General features: G+C 35.6%; 1 protein-coding gene across 7 annotated transcripts in view; it reads left to right on the top strand.

The window, feature by feature from the left end:
- Positions 1-27,820, top strand: part of LOC135088130 (very low-density lipoprotein receptor) — a 278,825-nt gene that overhangs the window by 225,577 nt on the left and 25,428 nt on the right. For 4 of the 7 annotated variants that reach the window (XM_063983037.1, XM_063983015.1, XM_063983029.1 and 1 more), the window contains exons 3-4: positions 14,477-14,599; positions 23,056-23,178. In XM_063983037.1, coding sequence (XP_063839107.1) covers positions 14,477-14,599; positions 23,056-23,178 — 246 coding nt within the window. Of the gene's footprint in view, positions 1-875; positions 1,070-14,476; positions 14,600-20,849; positions 20,970-23,055; positions 23,179-27,820 lie in introns of all 7 variants that reach the window. The other 3 variants (XM_063983043.1, XM_063983023.1, XM_063983050.1) reach the window with 2 other exon arrangements.

The following is a 27,820-nucleotide window of genomic DNA, read 5'->3' as shown; positions in this document are numbered from 1 at the left end:
GGCCGACTCGCATTCTAGTTTTGTTTACGATTCCCCGATTGGAATTCAATCGCTTCATCGAGAATCTTGATGCAGTTTAATGTGACAGGTCCGTTCAATTCAACTGACATTGGAAGATTTAAACCATCTGAGATGTACGGACGACAGCACATCAGCTAAGCACTGTAGCATAATAATATATTATGTACTTTGTTGTATTTTGCAACAAAAAGTCTGATGTACTCCCGATTGTACATAATCATCAATTGGTTAAAGCTATTAAAATTGAACTTTACAAAAATGAAGATAACATAGCCTTTTTACACCATTAATTTTTAGCTCGGGTCAAAGCGTACGGTTATCCTATCCACGGTTTGTAAACAGGAATCTAATCTGAGTAATATTTTATGCCCATAAAACTTTCGGAGGGACCTCCGTGGGAGACAAGGGGTCGTGGGGATTACCCCGCAGTTACCTGCTTTTAATTCAGGCGGCTCCCTGTAGATTCATAATTTAACTTCGGACTAATACACTAGTTCGCTCATTACTCTCTTGTCGGATACATTAATCTATCGTTTGATGTTTTAATTGATACTCCAGGGTTGAATGTGAAATGTAATGAGATAGAAATGTATCTCCAAAATGACGAGTAAGGATGTGATTAAATCTAATTAATCCCCGAACACAAATTTGTTCAAAGAGGCGTATATTTAGTTGTCGATGCGAAAATAGTGTTGTCAATTTAAGTAGACTAATTAAAACAGTGAAACTAAACGAAGCAAAATTAAAACTTACGCAAGAATAATATTTTTTTATGGAACCGTTAAAACCACCGTTTTATAGCTGAATAAACAATCCACAAATCGCTTATACCAAACTTTTGTTTGCATTCGCAGTTTAATGTGCTGATGTAGAAAGTGCGGAGACTATCGTATTTAGTGTGAAAACAACTAGTGAAGAAGACACTACAAAATGACTAGTTCTGGCGTTATATGGTTCACTATATGCATCGTCGTTGTGACCGCTGAAGCATCGATATACGACGACGACTACGATTCGTATACGAAGGTGTACGACTACAAAAATTCAGGTAAATTCAACACAAATTTTATTGTTACTCGTTTTATTGGGCTCTTCTATACTGGTCGTTATGCTTTCGATTGAAGCGAAAGGCGTCCTCTCAAATTGGATTTTGCATTGAACCCTTAGGGTAAGAGTTGTTACATCTAGATATTTTTGGAGCCTATTTGATATTGTTCTAACATGTTCAAATGAATATTTGTTCTATCTATTTTTGTTGAAAATATTTTGTCAGATTGTTTGTCTACGAAATCTGTGTAGGCTGTCTAAACACGTTTATTTATTTTAACGTATAGAACATAAATGTAATTACAAAAGGCAAACTATCACGTGTAGTAATCTAGTTTATAGTGTATATAGGTTTTGATAGTGTGATAGTAGTAGTAAAGATTATAATATCTAGTAAAACATGATTAAAATGCATAATGCAATTGAACTATGATAAACTGTAGGTTTAATGTGGTCACTAGATAAGCTTTCAAATGGGTTTATGTTATTATTTTATTAGATAGAAATAGTAATTGTGTAAAAATCAATGTTTACACGATACCTACTCATTAAATAAATGGGTAATAAGTTATCAGTTCTAATTAACAAGCGGTACAGTTATTCAGTTTCATAGCTGATTCTCACTGAACTTAGATTTACGTACTATTAGAACTTAACCGACAGTATCAAACTGCAACAGCTTTCAGGTTACGTCTTATTTGCAAATGCAAATGCCAGGATGCAAGTTCTGCTTGTGTAATTTTCACCGCTCCAACAGAACATTATGATCGGCGATACATTTTATGAAAGCCATTAGGAGTTGCTCGAAGAAGACTAGGTCGCAGTCACTACAAAGCTCGTAGTTACAGTACGGTAACGAATGCACTCATCTCTGGCTGAGTGCAGACCGGTAATACAATTTCCCGGTCCCCCCGCTATTGCCATCTTGGGGACAATTTGGCCTAATGCTTGCACCTAGCACTGGAGTGCATTGTTTAAAATATTCGTATAAGACCTTTATTACCTTCTTGTGAAGAAATGAAACTGCAAATGGTGGAATATTGTAAACTAAATTCTATAGAAAAGGTACAAGAGACTTCGGGCAATCTTACCTTAATAATAGAAGTGAAACTAATATGAACAACTAGGAGTTATGTAAAACGTTTAGGCAGAAATCTGTAACATTTCCGACGAAGCCGACGCTAACTTGTGCCAACATATTGTCACATGATACTTAAACAGTGATATTTGTAGAACACAATGTCTTTCACGCGAATTCTTATTTACATTTCCTTATATTTCACGTATTTCATGAAAACCAAGCGCCTACACGGAGCATCAAAGAAAATTCAGCGGGACACAAAAAACAGAGAGTTCGTTTTTACAGAGACGATAGTTACAAAGCTCTTTGAAACATAAAACTGTTATTCAGTCGTCGTTATTCCTTTGAACGGAATCCGCAAAAAACGGAACGCAAGAAGCAAAGAACTCGTGAATACGTATTTAACGCAGTGATTTGGAGCGAAATGAATAATAATCAGCTGGTTTTAGCTATGGCTTTATGGCTTCTGATTCGCAAGTAGAAATAACACTAAATAAAACGACTATGAGCTACGTCATTATTGTACAGTCGACTGCACATCGTACTGTACATTTTTGATGCAAAATAGCACTTATTCCTAAGTACATAAGATGTTTAGTTTAGCTCGATGTTCCGTTAACTGTACATCCGTTGGCATAAAATGTTATGTTAGAGCTTATTTTATGTACTAACTGCGTGTGCGGAGCTTAATGTGCTTTCCCCAACATAGTATTTAATTGAAATTTACTTGACGGAGAATTTATTTTAGAACGGGTATTTTCAGAATTCTGTCTCTAATTATTTTGTTTACTTTGAATCAGACACAAGAAAAAAGTTCTTATGCGAAATTAAGCGGCTTATTTTAAAGCTACTCGACTTAGTCACGACTTAATGATTACGTATTACAAACGAAGCTTAAACGGCTAATTTCAAGCATCGATCGGGGTTTTTCATTGTTTCAATCTCAATAAATTAGGGCTAATTACAGGATTCTGCCATATTCTGTCAACGACTAAGTTTGAATCGTACCTACCTACTAAGCATTTTTTTTTAATTGGGCCTGTTTAAGCCCAATTTAAATAATACGAGTATTCGTATCTATGTCTTTTAATGATTGGGAGAAATCTGTAGCTAAATGAAAAGTGCCTACACAGCGCGACAGATTAGCAAGCTGAAGTGGCAATCTCAGCTCAACCGATGGGGGAAGGTTCTTAAGATCAAAAACCGAGGAATATTGTCAGCATAGTCTTAATCTGTCTAACGACACTATAGAGCAAAACGACACTGATATTATTATTATAGGGAATTTTAATTCTAACAGCAAGTGGTGCAAAGATAGACGCACATACCTAATTATGCTCTAGATTCTAGAAAATCTTATAATGATGAAAAATATCGGAGTTATTACGTTATTGGTTCATTTAAGTGTTTATATTAAACTAGTGGCCGCCCGCGACTTCGTACGCGTGGATCCCGTATTACCCCCTTAGGGGTGGAGTTTCGTAAAATTATTTCTTAGCGGATGCCTACGTCATAACATCTACCTGCATGACAAATTTCAGCCCGATCCGTCCAGTGGTTTGAGCTGTGCGTTGATAGATCACTATGTCAGTCATTCAGTCAGTAAGTCAGTTAGTCAGTCAGTTAGTCAGTCAGTCAGTCAGTCAGTCAGTCAGTCAGTCAGTCAGTCAGTCAGTCAGTCAGTCAGTCAGTCAGTCAGTCAGTCAGTCAGTCAGTCAGTCAGTCAGTCAGTCAGTCAGTCAGTCAGTCAGTCAGTCAGTCAGTCAGTCAGTCAGTCAGTCAGTCAGTCAGTCAGTCAGTCAGTCAGTCAGTCAGTCAGTCAGTCAGTCAGTCAGTCAGTCAGTCAGTCAGTCAGTCAGTCAGTCAGTCAGTCAGTCAGTCAGTCAGTCAGTCAGTCAGTCAGTCAGTCAGTCAGTCAGTCAGTCAGTCAGTCAGTCAGTCAGTCAGTCAGTCAGTCAGTCAGTCAGTCAGTCAGTCAGTCAGTCAGTCAGTCAGTCAGTCAGTCAGTCAGTCAGTCAGTCAGTCAGTCAGTCAGTCAGTCAGTCAGTCAGTCAGTCAGTCAGTCAGTCAGTCACCTTTGAGTTGAAAACTAGACTTGAAAACTACTGAGCTAATTATTTTCTCAAATTTAATGTGGGCAATGTAGAGCCTAAGATTTGATATGACTAGACTCTACTAGACGTTGTTCCATATAAATGAGACACCTAGGTACGTCTAGGTTTACAAAATAAGACCTAGATTAGAATCATAAACGCTTATTGCGGCTTTTATATCTATCTATTACATACTATGTAGGTATATTATTATTTTCTTGAAGCCTTTTACGAATTTTCAGGCACGGGTAAGCTACGTGTAATTTCAAGCCAGTATAACCTGTGTATGGAAGTTAATTTTGCTGGTAGGCACAATAATTATCTTGTCTCAAATACGGTTCGAGATAAGTGTAGATACTATAGTGTAGGTCTAGCGTTTAACTTAGTGCCTGAGGTATAGGAGCGGCAGGGTAAATGGCAATGCCAGATTTTGTATGGAAGGTGGCGTCTTTTTTTTTTCGCGCGGCCATCGACCAAACTTTGTTTTTTGATTACAAAATAGTGTAATAAACCAAACTTACTATGGCATGTATACCTCTAAACTCAGTCTGAACTGAGTTACGAGCATTAGAAGTTTAATGATTTTCATACTAGATTTGCTTTTTGCGCGCAAGTTTTGTAAGAAATTGTAACAAAATATTGCGCTATTTTTTTATTGCGCTGATTCTGCTGCATACTGATGTCTGGAGCCTTTAATGGATGGTATTGTTTGTTTACACATACAATGTCATTATTTTGTTGCAATTTCTTACAAAACTTGCGCGCAAACAGCAAATCTAGTATGAAAATCATTAAACTTCTGATGCTCGTAACTCAGTTCAGACTGAGTTTAGAGGTATACATGTCATAGTAAGTTTGGTTTATTACACTATTTTGTAATCAAAAAACAAGGTTTGGTCGATGGCCGCGCGAAAAAAAAAAAGACGCCAATTTCCGGCATTGTCTTTTGTGACGGTCAAACGTGGGCGACTTCAGACTTCAGATTTGTATGCCCTGTCACGTCATAACATGTCATTGTCACCTCTCCCGTTCCGCTTCAGGCACTGACTGAATTAATCTTAAATTAGACCTATATTGTGTACAGTGGCAGTTAACATTATATAGGTAAACAAAAAAAAACCGGCCAAGTGCGAGTCGGGCTCGCACACCGAGGGTTCCGCCGTACAAACGTAGCGGTTTACAATTTATGACGTATTAAATCAAATTACTTACTTGATTCCGTTGCGAGTAGTGGCAAATTTCAAAATATGCGGTATGATTATTTTTTATTTATTTATTTTTCCTATATTTGCATTATAGGTAGGTACCTACCTCAGCGTTTTGAATTTTTGCGTTGATTTAGAATTTCTCACAGTTTAGAGGCAATAAGATTTAAGAATTGTTTGATATGAATTTCAACTATAATATCTCTACGCGTTCATGTGAAAAAGGGTTGGTAGTAAGTTTATAATTATTAAAAAAATATTTTATGTCATGTAAGCAAAAATAATATTTTAAATTTTATATAACTTCAAATTTATCATTTTCGCAATTTTTCCTTTATCTGTACTATATAACGTTGCTTCGTGCCGAATTTCAAGATTTTGAGTTCACAGGAAGTACCTTGTAGGTTTTGATTCCCTAGCGTGTGACGGAAATTCGTCTAAGGTGTCGGTATAAACTGCTGTATCTTTTGATCGCGTTAACTTAGAAGTTTGATTTTTTTACTTCTTAAAGGGACAATAGATCTAGGTATTTGGTATAAATTTCAATTTGATACCTTTATTCGTTAGTGAGAAATAAGGTAGTAAGTTTCATTTTATTAAAATATTTTTATTATATTATATAACTAAAAAAATGTAATTTTCGCAATTTTTCCTATATTTGCATTATATGACAATGCTTTATGCCAAATTTCAAGATTCTGAGTTTACGGGAAGTATCCTGTAGGTTTTGATTCCTTTGCGAGTGTCGAAAATTTGTTGAAAATATCGACATAATCGGCTGTATCTTTTGATTGGCTTGGCTTAGAAGTTTGATATTTTCACAGCTTAAAGGGACAATAGACCTGAGTATTTCATGTGAATTTCAGCTTGATACGTTCACGCGTTCTTGAGATACAAGGGTCTTGACAGACGGACGGACGGACAACAAAGTGATCCTATAAGGGTTCCGTTTTTTCCTTTTGAGGTACGGAACCCTAAAAAACAGTAATCGTGTAAGTAATTATTTAATTAACTAATGTTTGGTATGCAATAACTGAAACAATCATCTTATTTAGCATAATATGCAGGTAACATAAACAGGTAGAGACGAATATAGAGCCTTAGCTGCTCGTTATTATCGTGTACAACAAACAAATAGATAAAAAAAATCATGTTTATAAAGACATTTTACAAAAAAAGAAAAACTTTTCTTACACAACAACTAACCTTTTCGACCTCTAATTATACCTAAGAACGATGTCTCCATCGATAAATCTTGTTTGATATGTCGAGTTAAATGAGCAAGCCAGCACATCACTATCTAGTTAATTAATCCTCGTATATGGGCCCATTAGTCGAATGGTGTTCCGCCGGTGGCAATCAAGTCGTACTTGCGGGACGATAGACTGAATCACTAATCAACTGTGAGATCAATCTTAGAGAAAAATCGGACAGGGCGTTTCTTGCTTCAAGTCCTATTGGTGGATTTTCTTCATTCGGGAAATAAATAGCAATAAATTGATGTGCATTTGTTTAATATTGCTCTATATGTGAGTAGTTAAAGCGAAATATAATTTCCAATAAAGTTTAAGTTGGGAATCCAGTGACCTTAGGTTGCTCTATGAATCTTAAAAACGACTCTTGTATACGATCGTGTAAGAGTTACATTAGTTATGTTTATGTCTATTATTATTATTCGTCGAATGGTGTTCCGCCGGTGGCAATCAAGTCGTGGGACGATAGACTGAATCACTAATCAACTGTGAGATCAATCTTAGAGAAAAATCGGCTAAGGCGTGTCTCGCATCAAGTAGGTAATTCTGGATTCTTGGTAAACATAAGTAAATAGCAATCAAATGATTTGCATTTCTTTAACATTACTCTTGGGTACACATGGATAGTTAAAGAGAAATATTATGTTTCCAAGAAAATGCAAATTGAGAATTTCTTAAGTGACTTAGTTGCTATGAAATCTTAAGATGCCCTCTTTCTTGTGAACGAACTAAGTTCCATTACCTGGTATTACCTGGTATAGGTATAATAAATGGTTACTCCTCTAATCAGCTGAATGTCACGTCTGGAGTGGCTCAAGGCTCAATCCTAGGACCATTTTTGTTTGTTTTGTTTGTAAATGACATAGATATGTGCTTCAGAAATTCTTAATTTGTACTCTACGCTGACGACCTCAAGGTTTATAGGAGAATTGAATCCATACGTGACTGCGAAAAGCTTCAAGAGGACTTGGACCGTCTGTCTGCGTACTGTGCTAGTAATAAGCTGCACCTAAGTCTCGCTAAATGCAAAACCATAACCTTTACAAAAAAAAGGTCAACCATCAATTTTAACTATCAATTGTGTTACACTGGCCTAGAAAATGTTTCTATCATAAAGGATCTAGGCCTGCTTATCGATTCTAAGCTACATTTTGATGTTCATATTTCTACTGTTGTGAGTAAGGCATTCCAGATGTTTGGCTTTGTTGTAAGAGCTAGCAGTAACTTTAAAAAGGCATCAACCTATCTTCTTTTATATAAATCACTGGTCAGGTCTCAGTTGGAATATGCAAGTGTCATCTGGAACCCTCTCTACGCTAAATATGTAGATCAGTTAGAACGTGTGCAACGCAAATTCCTTAAAACTACTAATTACAAATGTTTTCATGCGAAGTCCTCTTATGAAGTACTGTTGCAGAAGTTCTCACTCGCGTCGCTCGAGGCTAGGAGACATTCTTTAGACCAAGGTGTATTGTTTAATATTTGTCAAAATAAACTTGACTGTAATGAACTAACTAATCAATTGCATTATCGCGGCCCTAGCCGGTCTCAACGTATCCGTGACACTCATGTACATCGTTTATTTATGCCCAGATCATGTCGAACTAATGCCGGAAAGCGTGCCCCACTTCATCGTCTTATGGAGTCATACAATACATATTTTGCAGATATAGATTTGTTTAAACTTACGCCAATAGCTTTTAAAAAGGAAGTACGTCTTAAATTGGAGGAATTTATGTCTTAATTTAATATACTTAGCTACCTGAATTAAACCTAAGGATTGTAAAATTTATAATTTTATAATTTTGTTAAAGGACATTGTCAGAAACCGCCTTAGATTCCTGGGCACAGCAGTAAAGTATCAAAATTAATCTCTTACTTTTTGAATACTTAAACATTAATTAGATTGTAACGGACACTTGAGGATTAAAAAATGAAATAATAAAAGTATTTTATATGTATTCCATAATACTATGACGACATCCGGACATTTTAGGGCGTGGCCTGCTCCATATCCTATGAAGTTCCATAATTTGTGTCGATAAAATCTATGTAAAATCGGCACAAGGCAATGCCGTACTTCATTGTTAGGAATCCATGTAATAGTGATGTTGACTGCGGTCATCATAGACAATAAGATACCGATCTTGTAAATAAAATAAATCGTCCAAATTGCTACAGTATGACTAGATTTTAATTAAAAGTTAAAAATATATTGCACGATACTACAAGAAGCTATCTAATGTGTCCAACTGGTCGAAGGTCATGAATAAAATAAAAAGAATTGTGATCATAACACTGATATAGACAATGACAACAATATGGGATCATCTTTAATATATCTGTTACAGTTTCAAAATTCGATGAAAAATCCAATGCCGCTTAAAGTGAGAGAAATGTCTAAAGTTCTAATAGAATTGAAAGTTTTATTCGCTCAAAATGCTTATAACAATAATTGGTAGGAATACATTTCAAATATTAAGTACCTTTATAATGTATCGATAGAACCAAAATGATATCCTCTCAGCTTGGAAAGCAAAAACCCAGGATTGGGGGAGCGCTCCAGGCAATTTTTAGAACATTTCATAGGTGGTAGTAAATAATATTTATTTTATTATTAAAATTGAATATTTTGATATTGATAAAATTGAATATATCTTTCGATTCAAATACCGAATATTTTTCAATCGATAATAATTATCGAGAATTGTTAATAATATTCAATTAAAAGTTGTTCAATCCCTAGTCATGCATAGACTAAGACGGTAACCATGGAGATAGTTAGTTTGGTAAGTCACGTGTTAAATGTCAAGAGTGGAAAGTAAACATAGGATTCATGTTATTTATTTACGTGCAAAATGTAAGTAAGTAAATCATAAAAGTGGAACGCCGAGCTATTTCCAAAACCCGTCCAATATTATAATACAATTTGGCTGCGACAACTACAATACAGAACATCTCCCAAATCGATGTGCATAAAATAATATAATACAATACTAGTAAGTAAGAGGTTATGATAACAATATTGCTATCAATAAGTTTATAGAATTGGTCCGCCAGGAATAATTGTTCTTACATAAAGATTTGTGTCATTTAGAACCTAGAAAGTATTATTTCGGCACTGTTGATCTAACGGCGAACAATGTATGGAGAACGAACATTGTCCTTTAGTACTCAGATTTTGAACAGTAAACTTAGTGGATTTTCAATAGTAAAACTGATAGATCTCATTTAATTAAATTAAATTCATTGTTTAAATCAGAATATTGTTATAAAATATTATTATGCTGTGTTAACTGTCTGACTGTTTATATAAATAACTCTGTTCACTTGGAAAATTCCAATTTAAATGATTTGTGGGAATGAATAGAGGTATCCGTGGCCGTGGGCTCCACTGATTGTTCTGTTCATTTCCATAAATCAGCTAGTGGTGCAAAGAGGCAAAGCATGTTTGTAAGATGGGGATAGCGGTGCGGGTTGTACAATAACTAAATGTCGATGTATAACTTTACTGCATATCTGAATTGTACAATTGTTTGTTATCCTAAATAAAATAAAATAAAATAAAATAGGTACCTACGTGTTGTTATTGTTAAGATGCAAATTTCTGCCCGCGTGCTTTTCGGTTGTTTACTTTTTTACGCTCTGGGATATCCTGTAGAAAATATTTTTATGATTAAAACAAAGTGACATGGTTCACGTTTGGGCTTTAGCGATTACTTTTGTCTTTTTCAATTTCTGTGAATGTGATTCAATTTTCACGTGACGCAAAAAGTTTCTATGACGTCTGTCTGACAGGTGTCACGTAGTAATAACGGTTCCATACCGCCAGCGGGACCCTAAGCTGTACGTGATCCCACCCTGATCCCCACTGCCACATGAGTGGGTAAATCGAAGATACGTCGTTGGCTGATAAAACCGCTCTCGTGTCGTCTTTGCGGGAACAAAATCACTCTAACGTGAAATGGTGACAAAAATTGCCGTTCACGAAATTGCTTCGAGGCCCTCCGATTCGATGTTCATTGGCGAGTGTCATATTACATTCAATCATAATCTCGAGTTATACGGTGATAAGTTTATTAACTAAGACCATCAGGAATTAAGAATCGTCTAGTTTCAAGATAAGTAGAAACCTTAACTTTTAAGTACATTTTGTTGCAGTATTACAGTCCCGTTGAAATCTTATTTTCCTTTTAAAATATATATGTAAGGTGGGTGGACCATGGAAGGCCACTCTAACGATTAAACGCTTTTTATTCCTTTATTAACTGGATAAATGAAAAAAACAAATTATCAAATAATAGTTTGTTTTATTGTGTATCATATAAATCACTTTTTTTTTACCTAGCTTTAATCAGTATTCATTAAACTTAAGTTTTGTTAAGCTCTTCCAAATGGCCTTGCAAGCAACACGGCTCCAAACAAGGCCAATATTATACATCAGTCGTTCAACTTAAAAATAGAGTTGTAACAATTAATATATTCGCTTTTACTAAAACTACATAATAAGCTCTTTCATTTAAGCAAAACATTAAATGCTCAATATATTTTTATCATTTATAAAAAACTCAAAGAACATTACTTGAACACCATCGTATAACTAAGAATATATTAATGAAAATTATTTAAAAACAGTAGTAATGAGTATTATATTGACATCAAATAACTTGCCAACGCGTATTATAATGAAATTAAAAACTTTTTTTTTTACCTCAAATGGCCTTCTTATGGGTCCGTTCTTTGTAAGGCCAAAATGAGTTAATATGAGTTAAAAAGTTTAATAACCCTTATAAATAAAAATATTATAAATATAAAACATTGTTTTAACTGTAACGGTACGTATTTATAACTAAAAAGTAACTGTTCATATGTTCATAGTTTGTACATGTTCTTTGTTAGGCCCATGTACCCTAGCAAGGCCAACTGTCAAATTTTTGATGGGCCTTATAAGGAACCAATGGCTTTCCTGGGAACACTACCAATATTTTGACTTAAATCGAGGCAAAACTATTATTTTTTTCTTTAGTACCATAAACATATCCTTATACGACAATTCACAGTAAAAAAATATGAAATAATAATAGGTTATCTAACTAAAAACGTACGTTTTGCTGTGCGCGCGAATAACAATTGTAACGTCGATGACCGAAGTCCACGAATCGTGAGATCGCACTGCCACAATAGCGGCGCGAGCGACTCGCCGCCGCATCTGTGGCCTTGAGTTTGATGGATCTTAGTGTATAGCCGAAGGAATATGTGTTTTCATGTCAATAACTACGACTTTTTGATAGTTGGCCTTCAAAGGAGCGTGGCCTTCCATGGTCCACCCACCTTATTAAATGTGTATCTTATTTCCATAATGAAAAAGATAACTATCACGCATGCAGAATAAGAAATCATCCGACTCAAATCGAAGTTCTAAATCGAAAATCTTCCTGTGACTGTGTCTTCTTTTATATTCATTCAAGCACCTATGCATAAATATATTAATTCTAGTTAGATACTACTTCCACGGTATAGTAGGAAAAATTATAATATTAATTTCTATCATGATCTCCTTAGTTTTATAAGGCTGCAGAATGTCGTAGCAATTATGTAAATGTATACTCCAGTTATAGTGGCGCCATAATTTTTGCATGAATAATTCCAACGTACGCCGGTTGCCCAGCACTAAAACTGCATGTTTAGCTACCGGGGAAACCTCACGTAAAACATTAATGAGAAAGTTAGCGCGATAATCGCCGGCTTCAAACAAGGATTGAAGCAAGATCCGACGAGAAGAAGCTCGCATTAACATTCCAGCGTAGAGGAGGCAATAATGTGGGTGTTACACGGCGAAGCGTTTCACTCGAGCAAATGGCCGCCCCGCCTCACGAGGGAATACCTTTTACACTACCCGCTCAGTTATTGTACCAGCCTTGTATTAGGCAACCCGACTGGCCCGCAATCCCAAAGTAAACGAGGGTCGCCGAGCAAAAGAAAATTTCAGAGTTCTTTTCCGCGCGTCTTAATATTCAATATCTACCGGTTCCATGCGATTTCTATTTACGTTAGAATTTGTGAAGTGTCTAATTCTGGCGGGGACATTGCCCCGTGGAGGGTACTACGAGGCACTGAGGAAAATTGACACATAACGTACAGGTATAAACATCGAAGGCATTCAGTACGTGAGTGCCAATTTCACAATTATGTCCCGCAAATAGGCATCGAGTAGGGTACACGTGTACCTATTTGGGTCCCCCTTCTTTTATTAAGCCACCAAGTTGTAGGAATGGTGGAGTAATCTGATGGTGCTCTCGAATTTATCGGCGACGCACTCGTTGAGTGAGGGCCACGTAGAGCGATATTATTCGAGGAGGGTGCGTTTTGTTTACAAATTGCCCTGCGGTGCGTGCTTGCCTCGGCTCGAACTACCTCAAGATAAAGCGGCTGCTGTCATTCCCCGATAATTTTCTTCAACCTCGTTTTATGTGCATGCTGATAGGTCTTTTCGAGCGCGAATTGCCTGATCCAATTTAAGACTGCCCTCAATCGTCTGCCCGAAAGAATAATGGGTACTGTTTAGCAAATTGAAAATGAATCTGCCTCCAGCGAATTTTATTTTGAACTGCTTTAATCATGATTTGGATGTGTGTAAACGCTTTTAGCTAATAAATGTTGCTCAAGGTATATACTATTTCATTTACGTGATGCCAGCGTTCTCAACATTGTACTCCGACATGTAATATTGCGCCCCGATATAAGTGAAGATTAAAGGCCTCCTAAAAGCGTCACCGTTTTCGTAGACACATCTTTCATATAAATTAAAAGAAGGAATTGGAGGTCTTTCCTCGAGTGACATCGTTCAACTTTCGCATCTACCACAAAAGCATTAAGAATAATTTTCCTCTGGTGTTTTGCGTTACCAAAATATTTATCTCTTAAATTGTGGCTGCTGAGAATGAATGAAAAATGTCCGTAGCGCGACTTGTGTAACTAAACCTTTACATTATTAGTGGATTCGTTTATTTTGGCATTTATTTGTTAACAATTCCTCGCTTTCTTTTATTGTCCTGATTTATTCGTTCGTGAATTTATGGGTGAGCAGGAGAAAAATAATGTGCTGTTTTGATTCCCTACATATTTTTCATCACATTATCGCCTATTCCACATATCAACATCCATTTTTACAAAGAATGTATGAAATAAACAAAATTGTTGATTCCTTATAAAATAACAAGTATGATTCCAGACTATAGAAAACCATTTTGTAACTATCGGAAATAAATGGGCACGTGTAGGCAAGAATAATAATTGAAAGCAAGGTTTTTATTTATCTAATAATTCGTAACAAAAGAATATTTAAGTTGCTAAAGTAGCTGTATTTAGTTAGTGAATCAAAGAAAGTCTAATCATCGAACTTATTCCGTTCAATGTTTTAGGTAAATATTGTTCTAAAGTCTTGCTTCGGTATTTACCTACCAAAGAAATATTTGTTTCTACTTTTTGACTAAGAAATGTATTAACTTTCAATACAGAGCTATAAATGTGAGTGTATCAATAAATGTATGTTTATGTAGGTAATACCTAATAGTGACTTCAAATGAAACAATATCTATTTATATCATTTATTTTTCTTATTACTTAATCCAACCCCTGACTGAAGCTTTTTTGTCTTAATTTTCCGAAACAGTCATAGTTTTTACAAAATTATTTATCTCATCTAGGAAATTGACTTTTCTTGCAAACGTAAAATTTAAAAGAATAGATCTACTAATGTTTTTTTTTCTTTCACAGAAAGTCGGACCTGCACATCATCAGAGTTCCGCTGCAAGACAGGACGATGTGTGCCGATGTCATGGCGTTGCGACAACGAGAAGGACTGTCCAGATGGGTCAGACGAAGAACCTGGAACTTGCAGTGAGTAATAGAAATCATATTTAAAGACAAAATTATACAAGAGTTCTTAATATAAGTTACCACTTAATGCGAAACATCTAAAGACAAGGGCTGCCACAATAGATCAAACCTGGTCGAGATGGCGCAAATGAAGGCCCAAAGCCAATAATAATAATAATAATGCGAAACAGGTCTTGCCAGAACAAGTCTGTCTGAAGTGTTTCCAATTAAACAATGGGCAGCCCTAATTGCTCTTTCACCTTTTAGTCGACTGTTTTGTATAAGTATTAGGTATAATTCTACCGAAAGTCGAACCAATTTAGCTGACAAAGAGTACAGTTTACACAGGCACAATGAATGACGGAAAATCATGGGCAGCAACTTAGGATAATTTGTGTGAGTAAAATAAGCAAACAGTTCAGCGAAATTTACTTTCGGTCCTGCGCCCAGCCCCTTTGTGTTTAGATACAACAATGAAAAAACAAGGTCACAAGTGACAAAGCCAGATTTGAGGCTATGAAAACCGGACAATCTTCTAATCCAAAAAAGGGTTATCCCTGTAGGAGAAACACGCCCAGGGTACTTTTGGGTGAACGAGTGCTGCTCTGAAGTACGTACATGAGTTTTGTAGTGGTTTCGAATGACGAGGGTAATGTTTTATTAATCGTACGCAGGGTTCGCTGAAAAAGGATTAATGAGCTCATTCATAATAATGAGCGTTGAAATTTTCCTCAATGGACCAGACAAAGGTATTTTATTGGCACGGGTATTTCGATAAAAGATAACCATACCGACTATTGGCTCCGTGCACGATTACAGCGCCAACTAGCGTCCACAACTTTGTGGGTTCTGTCACATTGACATTTAGGTCGTATATTTGTGAAAAAATATCGAAATGAAAAAATAACAAATATTTTCAACTAATAAATTGTTGTGATACCACGATTTGGGTGGAAAAAAGGTTTTGAAATCATTTTGGTCATTCAAATCAAATGAGGTAAGTCCAAAAAGTGTGTTTAATTTTGATTGTGTCAGGGTTTGTTTACTTCATTTATAGTTGTAGTTTTACAGTAAAACAAAAAGAAAAAGCTACTTTAACGGTTTCATTATATAACAGTAAATATATTTAAATGTTTCTGTATCGCTAGTAATAAATTAAATATCGTTTTCAGATCGAAATGAGTATCGTTTTGAAGACCGGGTTTGTGAGAGTTACAATATCAAATTCCAACCACAAACCGTATTTAAAGAAAAGTTGTTGGTATTGGCTGGACAAGTCCGAGATGTAGAAGAATTAAGAACAAAACAAGGGCAGAGTTCAATAATTCACGCTCTCATCATAAGGCAAACATCTGTGCACAACAACTACTGTGACTCATTTTTGTACTACCACGTTGTATAGTTTAGTTATTTCCAAATTGTAAACGGCTATTAAAACAGCCCTATCGAAATACAGTCCACTCTTTTATTTAAGTTCCCAGTAGGACCCTTTTCATGCGATTAATTAATGATATTAAAATGTATTATGTAGAATCGCTTTGCCATTGACAGATACATCTGATGACAGAGCTTACATTATTTCTACTTTTGACCACCATGAGCGCTGCGATAGATTATGTCCCCCCCACCTAGTACTTCGCACCCAGCGAATATCTGTAAGTTCAACGAGTCCGAAGTTGCTGACAGACAGAAGGGTTGACGCATACCGTAGATAATATTTCAGGGGCATGAAACCTTAAAAATAATTATCTCACGATTTATGGGCAAAGTTGTAAGGTAGCACGCGTATTTCGTCCATAGCCAGGCTTCCGGGCAGATTAGAATCTTAATTACGGACGAAGTTTTTGGGCTTAATTTTATAATCTCTGCCCTCTTTTTTACTTGTTATGAATTGCCAATTTGCGTACATCAATTGGACGACTCCAGTCAATTGACTGGACTAAGCAAACTCTAGGTTCTAGGTAAAGTAAGAGAAGTAAAGATATCAATCGCTTGAAATTGAGATTTGGCGTAGGTATCAGATCAGATTTCCGAAACAAGTAATTATTACTTGTCTATCAATGGAATATTCAATATCTTGTTGGACGAGAATAAAATAGGCTATTCTACGGGTTTATCAGGATTTGCTTGTGTTCCTAGAATTTTCGGATCAAACAAATGAGTAGACAATATTGATTACCGCTTCAAGCTGTACGACCAAGCGTTTAACATCTGATATTAACACCAAAACCATATTGTATTTCTAGGAAAGTAGCTCGATACACGAGATGGTCTCAATTTCAGAATACTGCGTTAGCCTGAAAAAAAAAATTGGCACGCTAAATCCCATGACGTTTGAATCTTGTCTTAATTTATTTGCCGACGTGACGTCAGGTCTGGGTGACGGAGAATACTTACCTAAGGGATAATAATGCGATGTGTTCAGGACGAGTGAACCGGCAAATTATGCCTGCAAAAGAAAGAGGGCTTGATTCCAATCGATTGGGAACATATGCCACGTATCTCGTGTTTGCAGCCTCCAATTTGTGCTTACAGTGAACTTCTTTTACTGATTTAAACGCGAAATTTATTGCAACGTTTCTTTTTAAGAAATTCGGGGTGAGATGGGTCTTCATTTATTATCACCTGTTCAACCTTTCAATGTTAGCAATGTGAAATTGATATTCGATTGTTTTTTAACTCGTAGGTTATGTACGGCTGCGATTGTTAGCTCAAATTCCTTTGGTCCCGGAAATCATGTTAGTGATGCGGTGCTTCTCACACTAAATAAAAGTCATAGCCGCTGATAGTATATTTCGCTTTACTATTTTGTTTGTCCGTTGTCTAGTTGTCGTAGTAAAATTTGGTACTTACTCGATTTCGAACTAGCTAAGTAACACCTAAATGTGAAAGTTAAAAAGGTGTATTTTATGTTTAAGTACTCAAGTTACGATTTTAAAGCTAACAATAACTTTTTTATAAACTAATAACATGAAAAATATTTTCAGACTGATAAATCTCCATTGAATTTAAAATGAAATAGCTTGTTTTGGAAACAAATTGCGGGCAAACCCATTAACAACGAAAACAAACAAAAAAACCTAAACCAACTTGCAATGTTAAAGCGAAAAGCGTATAAAGCCACATAACGGCTCGCTGTATCCTGGGAGGATATTCCCAAAAACGTTATCCGAGGTTTCGATGTTTATATCCCTCTCACGCAAGGGCGGAGCGACAGTGACAGATATACAAGAAACTACGTAAACAACGTAACGGAATAGCCCTGGTTTTCCTGTTGTATATCATAGAAGGGTCGCAATAAATTGTGATTGTTATCGAGACCACTTTTCAATATAAGTGACCCGTGAAATTATAGGATGCTCCAACTTTTACGACTTTTCACGTGCTTGTAATATTACAGTTTTTCATTTACAAAATATTTCATCAATGGGAACCTTTTTCCTCCTTGATAAAGAAGGATAATATCGACTATAGAAAAAACCTTAATAATAATTACCTATACATTATTCACGGCACCATCAGTTCCAAATAAGGCGATATTCAGGCACACAAATATTTATATTGTGCGTGGAACGAAATTGCGATCTTTTATGCTGACTGAGTATTCAACCACATCGCCAATATAGTATAACAAAGTTTCCAGAAAAGATTTATGGATTACCAACTGCAAACTTTGCTAAGTGAATGCACCATCCAAACTTTAAGAGGAAGAGAGAAAGAATAAATTATTGCCCGACTTAATATTATTCAGGTGTGGTACAAACTTTCCTATACTAGAGATTAATAACGATGGTCAACAGTATTAAGTCGAATGAATTATTTTGAAGGTTTGGCAAGTTACCAAAAGAATTACTTAACTAAGTTAAAAAGTTGCCTTGTCATGGAGTGACGCCGGAGTTTCTTTGAAATTCAAACTAAGACTAAAACAAGATTATCTGGAGGAGAAAAACTTTAGTATTCCTGCACAGTCATCAATCAAAGTATCGCTTATCGCTTAGTCTTGTTTAACAAGATGTTAATCACAAAGCGTTAATATTTATAACTACAGATTATTTTTTAAAAACTGGCCAAGTACTAGTTACTCCATAGGAGACGTTACGAATTCGACAGTTTTCATCGTATTACACGATTTCGTATGTAGATTGAAACATGAGTCATAATAAATCTATTTTCTGTATGGCGTGTGCGTGAAATATGCCAGTAATGTGTCCAGGTAGACTAACCTGTGATACATAAGATTGTAGTATAGGTATTAGGTACCTACTTACCTATTTTAAAAGATTTTCAGGACTTGAGTATAATGTCAAAAATCATATTTCACTTTACGTTAGCGTATCGTTTTGTAAACGATTTTATTGAGGTGTAACATCGGTGTTCTTAGCACAAAAATAAACCTCTCTCAGACTTAATTTCTTGTTTTTCTCAAGCGACCATAAAAACTAAGTGGAAGTTAGCTAGATTTATTTCGGGAAGGGGGTAACGGCAACCGCGAAGTCGCAACTTCGTGCACTGAGTGCCTCAGCGAGTCGACCCCACAAATGGAAAATCCTTTTTATTCGCTCGAAACACGCAATGTTTTGTCGCGAAACATTTTCACATAATCACTCATGTGGGACGACATGACTTGGCAACTTTTTGCTCTTGCTAATCTCGCACAAAGCTGAAGACACCTACGCCATTAGAGAGAGCGCTTTTGCATATGATATGTCGTTAATGGAAGCCATATCGTTAGAGTTTCAGTGGTGATATCAGTTCGCCGGTTTGCGGAAAATCCGTTAGCTTATGTACAGAATTTCCCTGTATGTGCTTGAGAAGTGATAGCCTGAATATTGAGTAGGTAGTGTTCACTATCCTATTTGTCTACGAGTCCTTCTGATCACACTATGAAAGTTACAATACAAAAAACGTACGAGTAGTTTTTAGCGTGTTGATTTAATTCTTAACAGGCTTTGAAGGTTGATAGGTTTAAAAACAAACATTTTGCTTGCAATATCGCATCTAAGTACCTAATTATTTACAATTGGAAGGATCTAACTTAATAATGCCTGCTGTTTCTGTCATTGTACTTAAAAATACTGGAAAAATTTAAGTCCATTCTTATGTTACAGTAATTATCCAATGATCGGAAACACTAACTACCCTGAAATTAAATTGCTACAGAGCTAGTCGTGTCCCGAATCGTAGACCCTCATAATTGGAGTTTATTTAATTTGTTACAAAGACGTGGAACAATATTAGACTGTAATAAGGACTGTTTAGTATCATTAATTACTCTTTAGTCTCGGCCGCGTTTAGCATTAGCATTTATTATTTTGCAGTCGTACTTTCGTAGCATACTAAATGAGTTTGTGTTGTCAGCTTGAGACGCCTTGAGCCAAGTTTGTACAGGCGACAGCAGATCAGAAGATACATTTTTGTTTCAAACTCGCTCTTATTCCAACTACATAATACCTCACATTGTTTAGCTTGGCGTGCTGTCGTCTGTACTGAGTACGGCCATTTTAATCTGCTCAACGGACTTAATTAGATCCGTTAAATATTTAAAAAGTCATTAGGATGTGATTGAATGGAATTAACATGCGACTGAAAGCACTGAAGCGTTTGATCGCTGAGTTATCTAACTGTATTGGATTAAATGCCTTTTAAGAGTTTTTATACTGCTTTTTACAATTTCATTAACAATTCCTTCCTTTTAAATGAGAAGCTGAATATCTACGCTTTTTCCGTGTTTAGGTACGTTTCGTCTTTCCTTTACGTGTAGGACTGAGAACAATTAAATTTTCTTTTAATTATAATTAATTACGTTTCAGAATCTAAGGTAACAGGACCATTAAAATTATTGACCAAGTAGGCCAGGCTAAGTCGTAGGTTATTTATGCAATCTAGATAAAGTTGTATTAATAGCTACGGTATTATATCGACCACCTTGCCTGTCTGCATTTTATTAAATCTAAAGATAGGTAATTGCAGAGAAACTGGACTGATAGTTAAGGTTCGTTGACTTCGAAAGCAGGCTGCCCTATTAGATGATCTAACACGACACTAAACGTACCTATACATTTTCGGCGATAATCTTGAAGTGTCTTTGGGTTAAATTAACAAAATTATGTATTTCCAATAAAAAGTAGACAGGACTTGCGTCACAAATGGCCCGTCTCCTTTAATCCAATGTAGAGCGCGGCAAAATGGAAATGTTGCATAAATGCATTCACTGCCTTAGCGAAAAAAAGACGATCGCCTTCCAGTTACAAATAACGTTTTTACAATGCAGCGAACCAACGCCAGTGTCCAGAACATAAATTCGTGTGCACCACGGGTCAGTGTATACCCGCTTCGTGGCATTGCGACGACACGCCGGACTGTCCGGACGGGTCGGATGAACACCAGTGCGGTAAGCCGGACACCATGCATGGTGGATAACGGCATGATATGGAGCGAGCATGCAAAGGGTCGTATGATAGGGGCTTTATAGCATCTTAATCGTGGCATACGAGATTGGACATTAAAAAATGTATCCAAACTAAAACTAAGGTCATTTTTTATGATGTCAAAAAAGTTCTGCGAATGTTAATTAAAGTAAAAATACTAAAGTTATTTCCAGAAACTTCGATCCACATTGTTGATCGAAGTCCCGAATGTATTAAATTATTCTTACAAAGACGGTTGGCTTCATTGGAAACTAATTTATGAGAGAAAAAGAAACATCAGAAAATTAATGCCCTCCATAATAGGCCAGTAGAATTAAACACAAAAATTGATTAAATCGGAAATAATTCCTACAAAAGATTTTTTTGCTTTAATGGCTTCATTGGTTGCCCATTAAGACTCTCCTAAGTTTTCGACTTCGACGGAGTTGTGCTTAAGTGGTGGGGGCCCCGAAAGCGGCGTTTTTTCGGTTTTCCGGTTATACCGCGTAAAGGACTTACCCTATCGAAAAGTGGTCTTCATGACGGTTAAAGGGCACTTAATCCTGCATTGAATAAGACCAAATTCATATGTTTTGGACAAACCGTTCTCGCGCTAAAGTTCCGCAAAGTAGAAAATATACGTATATTTAATGACCCTCTCCACGTCCAATGGCTTGTTACCCACATGCTTCCAAGCCTTGTAAAGGGTCGCCTTAATCAGTGTAACCCTAACAAGGCTCACGAGTTTGATTCGCTTATCCTTGTTCGTCCCAGCCGTTCCTTAACTGCGGTTGCTGCACCTCTTCCTGACACTCTCCTGAACGACTCTGTGTTACCTAATGTGGCTGCCTCTCTTCCTTGTACCCTCCTGTACGATTGCATTGCTTAGCTATATGCCTGGTCCAAGGTTCGACGCCACAAAATCAACTTTGTACGCGTGAAAATAGTTTAAATACTATTTTCCGTGCTTGCAACATTTTTCTTTACTGCTTCGCCTCTATTAGTCGTAGAGTGATTGTATATATCCTATAGCCTTCCTCAATGTATGAGCTATTCAACACAAAAATAATGATTTCAATCAAACTAGTAATTCTTAAGATTAGCGCGTTCAAACAAACAAACAAAAAACTCTTCAGCGTTTTAATATGAACTTGTTGTTGTTGATTTTTGACGTCGAACCTTAGACCAGCCATACAGCTAGGCAACGTAGTCATGCAGGAGGATACAAGGAAGAGGGGCAGCCACAGTAGGTAACACAGAGTCGTTCAGGTGAGTGCCAGGAAGAGGTGCAGCAACCGCAGTTAAGGAACGGCTGGGACGAACAAGGATAGGCGCATCAAGCTCGTAAGCCTTGATAGGGTTACACTGGTTGAGGTGGCCCTTTTCAAGACTTGGAAGCCTGTGGGTAACAAACCATTGGACGTGGAGAGGGTCATTAATTATACGTATATTTTCTACTTTGCCGAGCATTAGCTCGAGAACGGTTTGTCCAAAACATATGAATTTGGTCTTATTCAATGCAGGATTAAGTGCCCTTCAACCGTTATGAAGACCACTTTTTGATAGGGTAAGTCCTTTACGCGGTATAACCGGAAAACCGAAAAAATGCCTCTTTCGGGGGCCCCCACCACTTAAGCACAACTCCGTCGAAGTCGAAAACTTAGGAGAGTCTTAATGGGCAACCAATGATGCCATTAAAACAATAAAATCTTTTGTAGGAATTATTTCCGATTTAAAAGCTAATTCTACTGGACTAATAAAGCGTAAAAAATAAAAATATTTTGTACGTTTGCTGTTTCCCCTCGTCGTTAGGTGTAGAAATAATTTTCGTCAGTGATCAATCGTATTGTGTCTATAAATCAAAATGGATGTGGAACAAAATTGATCGAGTGCTCCGAACTTTATAGGGTATTGTAGGCTGTATATTAGTTCAGATTTAATACAGTTTAGGAATCAGAAATTAGTTTTTCATGTGTCATTTTTTGCAGGAGTATGTTCATAGTTTTAAGGTCTAAGATCGTGTGCATTATTCTGCATCGTACTTAGCATGAGCATGAATTGGGTTGACAGAAGTGGAGGCTTGCGGACCTGAGGAGTTCACGTGCCGAGGGAAACATGGAGAGTGTGTGCCTCTGACGTGGATGTGCGACGACAATCCTGACTGCTCGGACGGATCCGACGAAAAAGCATGCAGTAAGGGTTTGAACATAATAAAAAACAAAGGAACGTCGACATTTAAAGATACGCTCCCAAAACAAATTAGAGGGTGAATCTCGACATTCCTTGACCGTAAACAAACTGTTAATGCTGGGTGATTATGCAAATTTCGCACGTAACCTACTGACATTAAAACCATTCCGCAGAAATATTGACGCTATGTTAAACAAATTGCACATTTACATAATCACTCACTGTTTGCTATACCTATCTTCATCATCTGTTATAATGGGTCAGCATTCGTACTTAGTTTATCGCTGTTACGATGGCCTATACAGTGTGTCCGGGCATGTAGTGATCAAACTTTAAGGGCGTAATCTATGGACAATTTTATCGATGAAAATACTTTAAATTTGGGGCTTGACCCATTTCTCGCATATTTACAAGGACTTAAGTTTTTAATTTTAAGTTTTTACCTCTTCCTTCAAAAACAAGTGATAGCGTGGGTAACTTAACAATAATAAGCAAATATTTTATATCATGCGATAGCCAATAAAATTATCTACTAGTAGAAGTAGAAAACAGACACAAGTTTCATACATTTTAAGGGAGTAAGAATGGATTTAATTAGAAATAAACATGATTTTTTTCACATCTTTTTCAGTTACTTACACCCTTACTTACACTCTTACACCCTTAAAATGTATGAAACTTGTATCTGTTTTCTACTTCTACTAATAGATAATTTTATTGGCTATCGCATGATATAAAATTGTTGCTTATTAATGTTAAACTACTCACGCTATCACTTGTTTTTGAAGGAAGAGGTGAAAACTTAAAATTAAAAACTTAAATCCTTGTAAATATGCGAGAAATGGGTCAAGCCCCAAATTTAAAGTATTTTTACCGATAAAATTTTCCATAGATTACGCCCTTAAAGTTTGATCACTACATGCCCGGACACACTGTATAAAAGAGGAATGCACTCGAAATCGCCGGTTCATTGGCTTGTCATTATATTATCTAATTGCGCAATTGGCAACTTGAACCATGATATCTCATTATGAAAACTGCATGATGCCGACCTACATATACTATCTTTTGTTTTAGTTAATATCTCCTTTATCTAGCACAAAGAGCACAAGTTCGCCTCAACTATACTTGTCCTATTTTCGAACTACGCAAAAGCTTAAACGCGGGTCAATTTCGGTCACGTCTCGAAAAATGTTTACTTTGTTAGTCCGCGGATGGAGTCGGTGTTTAACTATTCCTCTTCGGCGTCAGCGGTATCAATCAATCATTGGGGTGGATCCCGGGCAAACACTCTGTATTCTATCAACGGAGGGCTCATCCGTCTATAAATTCTTATCTGGCCTCACAGGTCCGAACGAGCCCGAGGCGTGACGTTGCGTGCACACTCCATCACCCGCGCTTTTCTTCCGGGCCGCGTTACCATGATTATGTCATAATTTATCTCATTATTCGGCACTGTCGAACTTTTTCCGATGTTTCAAGGCCTCGGGCTTTCAGAGCTTTTAAGTACTTACGTAATAATAATGACTAGAAATGCCGCGAATGGTCGAATACCGGTTAATTGCCAGTCCCTATTGCTAATAGTCGAATACTCGTTATTATTCGATATAAAAATAATTTATTACTTAAAAAATAATAATATACTTAGGTAACTAACCTAAGCTCTCACTATTAACTTTAACATGACTGATTTTAGCCTCACTTTTTATATTAACGAAAATAATAATTAATAATTGACGTTTTAATTGTTTTTTAAGAAAATTAAAGCGATTATTTTAATTTCCAGATAAGACCACTGAAAACACAAGACAGTTGAGGAGGTCAGATATTATGACATAATTAGCGAATTATTATAATTAACGAACGAACGATCTTTATCATACGATAAGAAACATACAGCCATATTTTAATTACATGTAGCTTTGCAAAATTGATGTTTTTTTTTACGTCTAAATACACATTTTAGGGACTACATTGTTGATTGATTGACCAACTTCTTCAAGAAATTAGAACATTTTATTATACCTAATTTCATATAAACAGTTGTGAAATAATAAGAATGAGAATTGTCCATCTCTGAAGAGTTTAATTAAAAGAAGACTCCGCTTAATAAGACCAGTGATAATATTTTCTAGAACAAAAAAAAATATCGTGAGATTTCCTAGAGAGTGAAAATAATAAAATACATTTTCCGCAAGCTCGCAATCATCTTTTTATGTTTTAGCGGATTACAGTTATTTTTCCTCTCTCATTACTTAATCAAAACCACGGCAGAGGGAATATAAATTGTGTGTTTCTATATGCAGATTCTAGATTCCTTGAGTTATGTGCCCAAGTAGCAACAGATTATCTTCATAAGGCATTGAAGATATCTTGAAGACTAGTAGCCTAATTCCAGCCGTTGTCTTGGCCAAGACAATAGTCGCACTCAAGAAATCTTGAAGTTATGCCCCAAGACAATGGTAAGCAAAAAAGGGCACAATCCTTTGGAAATCACTGAGACAGAGTTAAGACAACGCTTAAGGCAGACTTAAACCCTAATTAAGAGTGTAGTTTTAAGAATTTCTAAACAAGTACTATAATATAACTTGTAGTATGACTGTAGACAAGGAAATAGAGTTGAAGATATCTTGAATACTTATTTAAGAGTAATAATTATTTTTACAGCTAAGGTTTATTTAACTTCATGAAGAACTATGTAAGACACTTTTTATTAAAGAGGAACTTAAATTTAGTAAACATTGTGATCTTTAACACTAAATCAACTTTAGATAAAGGCTAATGAAAATGGCGATTAAATTATTTTAATAACTAATTTATATTATGTCTAGAATAGATCGTGAATGACATTTTTGCATAGGAAATATAAAACGCATTGTGGTTTCTCGTGTAAAATCAATGGATAATGTTATAAAACAGGAGGGCCTTGAAAAAAACCTAATAAGATAAATAAAATATTACGAAATAGTATTGTATAAAGAAAACTTTGAGGTTATAAAATAATATTTTATTTTATGCAAACGTTCTTAGACATTTATGCAACTAGAAAAAGTGTAACAAAGACGTACTTCAATTTAAATGTCCTCTTGTTATAATATCATAGGTTAATTTCTGATTTATTTTTTGTTACACATAGCTCATAATGGCGGTAATTCTAATTTGTCTTAATGTAGCAATAGTATAGAAGATTTTGAATTTGTAAGTTTAGTTAAGAAAGAGTTGAGTCAAGTTATACTTTACATAGTATTAGCTTAGAAATATTAGATTTAACTTACACTTAAAATTCACTTGATGAAGTATTACTTAAGTGCATATGGTATCAAGTAGCTCTTTAGTTTTATTTAATTAAAACTAGATAGTTTTCATTCTGTCTTAGTCTTGCTAAATTATTGGTGCTGCTATACATTAAAGAACAATTCATTTACTAACTAATTTATTAATTACATGATTTCTCCCTCGGATTGTCCGTGTGGAAGTCGAAAATGGTTCTAATAGGATTTTAATTGGTTTTTACGTTTTTAGTTTTGTTATAACATATAGGGCGGGTAAATTGCACCACCCGCATATTTCGTAAAGTATTCTTTGAACTCTGTAATTGCAACACTCAGCGAAAAGCAATTAAATTGATTGAATATCGGATTTTATGATTTTTGCCGTATTTATTGTGAAAAGTTTTTATTTAATTGTTTTTATGGACTTTTTACTTTTAACAATTTGTGATTTTGTTAAATTTAATCACACAGTGTTTCTAATTTATTAAATGAGAAGATTGAGCAGCGTAAATAAGTGTGGATTACAATTATTAGAAACATTTTTCGGTAGTTATTATGTTAAGATTTTTTAAAGGTAGGCCTACTGTCACCTAGTTAGTTAAATTGTATAATAATCATGTTGTACCCAACTTTACCATACAATTACGAAAATATTTTAGACAATACCTATTTTAGTAAATCATATTATTTTGAGTTTACTTATAATAGCATAATTTAGTTTGCGGGCGACCGCACGCATTTTCTATCAAAAATTAATACAATAAGCTGCGCACGTAGGTGCTCGTGCATTACCTTGAATTAATAGGCGTGATCTTGTTTTATCGAAATCGTCCCGTTAAGTGTATTTTTTCTCAAAATGTACTAATTCTAGTAAAAAAGTAATTAACTTAATCTTCAGAAAACTATTTCTGAGACAATGGTCTTTAAAAAGTCCTAAGTAAATCTACGAATACTTTTTTTACTTTGCAACACTTAAATAATACTTTATCTATACTATTTAGTATTAAGTGAGCATACAAAAAATCTTAATTTAGTAAAATAAGATTTTTTTTACTTAAGCTTAGAATAACTTAAGACCAAATTATCTAAAGAATGCTTAACTTGGTTTTGGGTATTCTTAATTTGCTTAAGTAGCGCTCGATGAAGAATATAAAGTCTTAAAGAAAAAAATCTCTATTCTAAGTTAATTTGGTTTTAGCTTAAGTGTAAATTTAGATAGAGTTAAGACAAGTAAGATTTTGCCACTAATACCAATTGCTACTTGGGTGCTCTTTGTGCTAATGAAGCTACTTCGTTTGCAAAGCCATTACCGATTTATTAATCCGTATTTTTATCAACATTATTTATTCGCATAACGTTCAGTAAACATTGAT

The sequence above is a fragment of the Ostrinia nubilalis genome, chromosome 1, assembly GCF_963855985.1.
Source record: "Ostrinia nubilalis chromosome 1, ilOstNubi1.1, whole genome shotgun sequence".
NCBI classification, from domain to species: Eukaryota; Metazoa; Arthropoda; class Insecta; order Lepidoptera; family Crambidae; genus Ostrinia; species Ostrinia nubilalis.
This window is presented reverse-complemented; position numbering and strand designations above follow the sequence as displayed.